The following is a 2,290-nucleotide window of genomic DNA, read 5'->3' as shown; positions in this document are numbered from 1 at the left end:
TCCCAACCTCAAAAGCCTCCAATCTAGCACAGCATGGCAAAACAGCGGCAAAAGTACGAGCATTGGGTTCGATACCGCTGACGAGCATTTGGCGGAGTAGCTCTAAAGCCTCTTCGTCATGGCCGTTCTGAGCAAAGCTTGCAATGGCAGCACTCCATGAAACAAGATTGGGCTTTGCATCACCACATGACTTCATTCTCTCTAAGATTTTCAGAGATTCGAAAGCCATTCCATTGGAAGCACAGCCTGTGATCAGACAATTCCATGACACAGAATCCCTTTCTTCCATCCCATCAAAAAACTTCATGGCCTCATCCAAGGAGCCACATTTTCCATACATGTCGATTAGAGCATTACTAACATATATATTTGAGATATAGTTTCTCTTTAGTAAGTAACCATGGAGCTCTCTCCCTGGCCCAATGAAGCCGAAGCCCAAGCCTCCACAAGCCTTGAGGACCACTGGGAAAACGAAGAACTGTAAATCCAGCATAATTTCCTTAACAAATAGGTCATGAAACAGGAGAAGGGCTCTCTCATCGAATCCATGCTCCACGCAAGCGGTGAGGATGCCAACCCATGAGTATATGCCTCTCTTAGGCATCTTATCGAACATCTGGCAGGCATCATAGAATCTACCGCATCTGGAATACATTAATAGCAACCTTGCTTCGAAGAATTCGCGGCAATCGAAAAAACCATTTTTGAGGGTATGTGCATGGATTTGACGACCAAGAGTGAGGCTGTAGCAGGAGTTCATTGCGATCGCATAATTGGAAGAGTTTGGGGAGGCTAAAAGAAAACTTGAGGGGTTTACAAGAGAAGAGGAGGATTCTGAAGGCGTGTGATTGCCAAACTTATAGTTTGATTTGGTTTTATGGAGAAAGGTGGAGTTTTGAGAATGTAATGATGGCGGCCAAGCGCGCAGCGGCTCGTAGGCGGCCATTTTTAGTTGTGGCAGCTCAGTTCCATAAAGTTGAACTTTTTTCTTTTTTTTTTTAATTTTCATTTTGAGGGGTGGATTATTGTTAAATTATTGTTATCTTCAATTTCTGGGGCATTAAATAAAACAGCTTTATAAGCTTGATAATATCCATTTTATCGTGAACCCTTTCCATGATTATTTATTTCAACCCCTTTCAACGCTTCTTCTTTGCAATTCTTTTAACTCTTTGTTCAATGTTATTAATTATATCTTTATATATATATATATTGAATCATAAATTGTCCTTTGTGAACACGGCTCGAGAGTTAAAACCGGTTGAAGGAGAAAGGGAGAGATAGTAGAATAAGTCTAGATTCCTCGTAGAGGCCCGGTGAGAGATCCCTTTATTCGTATTTTTGTCTCTTATTTATAGAGACGTGTTTGGTACAATTACAAAAAGAAGAGAGTAGTTCTGCAAACCGATCTTAATTTATTTGATGTTTGAATCAATCGTATGTATTTCATATCATATATGCATTACAGTTGAATTCTAATATGACGGTAATTATTTGACTGATTTGCTTGAATTCGACCGACCGAGGCAACCGGTTGAGTGGCGACAGTGCCTTATGTCGGTCGGCCGAGACGTCCAACTAAGTGGTGATCTCATCCATCTTGATAAAAGTGGGTTGGTTGATTTACCGCCATCAAAGGTTTCCGCATGCGCTTTGGTCGATCGGGACTGCAGGCGTGGTCTTTCGCTAAGATCTTTCACCATATTTGTGTCGGTCGATTATTGATCTCAGGGAGATACTAGCCGCCCGACCCTTTGCTAGCTACCGGTACTACATAGAAGTGGATGTAGTAGCCATCACCTTCCCTTAGGGCCATGGAACAACAAACATGGGGGATTTGGTCCTTGGTTGCGAGGGTTGACTCTTCGGAGGGAGCGACCGGAGGTTGGGCCATCGATTTTGTGCTGGGGATTTCGGTCCCTTCGGTGTCCCTGGGCAAAATCGTGTCGGCGCTGCAGGCAGAGGTTGCAACTTTGTGGAATAGACTGGACAAGGCGTTTCATGAGCCCAAAGCACTTCACGACCATCGCAAGGCCGATCAAAAGAAACAACTTAGGATAGAGGGACGATGGTGCTCCTAAGGTTAACACAGAGGGGGTGCTTCATGATTGAGGCCTTTGAATAATGTTATTTGGAAATAAAACGACATTTAAATAAATTTGAAAAGTCGTTTGGTATAATACTTATCTTATGTGATGCCTCGTTTTTTTGCGTCTGCCCTATAAATAAAGCACGAAACTATTGCTTCTCACTTTACACATTCAAGGTTCTGCACCCGATCTTTTGATTT

General features: G+C 42.8%; 1 protein-coding gene across 1 annotated transcript in view; it reads right to left on the bottom strand.

Moving 5' to 3' along the window:
- The window catches only part of LOC110020325 (pentatricopeptide repeat-containing protein At2g13600-like), a 2,801-nt gene extending 1,762 nt beyond the window's left edge, over window positions 1-1,039 (bottom strand). Inside the window, exon 1 of the mRNA XM_020718387.1 lies at window positions 1-1,039. This exon is cut by the window's left edge and continues 1,762 nt beyond it. Coding sequence (XP_020574046.1) covers window positions 1-946 — 946 coding nt within the window. The 5' untranslated portion in view covers window positions 947-1,039.
- Between the last annotated feature and the right edge of the window lie 1,251 nt (window positions 1,040-2,290).

This window comes from Phalaenopsis equestris, unplaced genomic scaffold, assembly GCF_001263595.1.
Source record: "Phalaenopsis equestris unplaced genomic scaffold, ASM126359v1 Scaffold000094, whole genome shotgun sequence".
Classification (NCBI taxonomy): domain Eukaryota; kingdom Viridiplantae; phylum Streptophyta; class Magnoliopsida; order Asparagales; family Orchidaceae; genus Phalaenopsis; species Phalaenopsis equestris.
The sequence above is the reverse complement of the archived record's forward strand: the minus strand, read 5'-3'. Positions and strand labels throughout refer to the sequence as shown.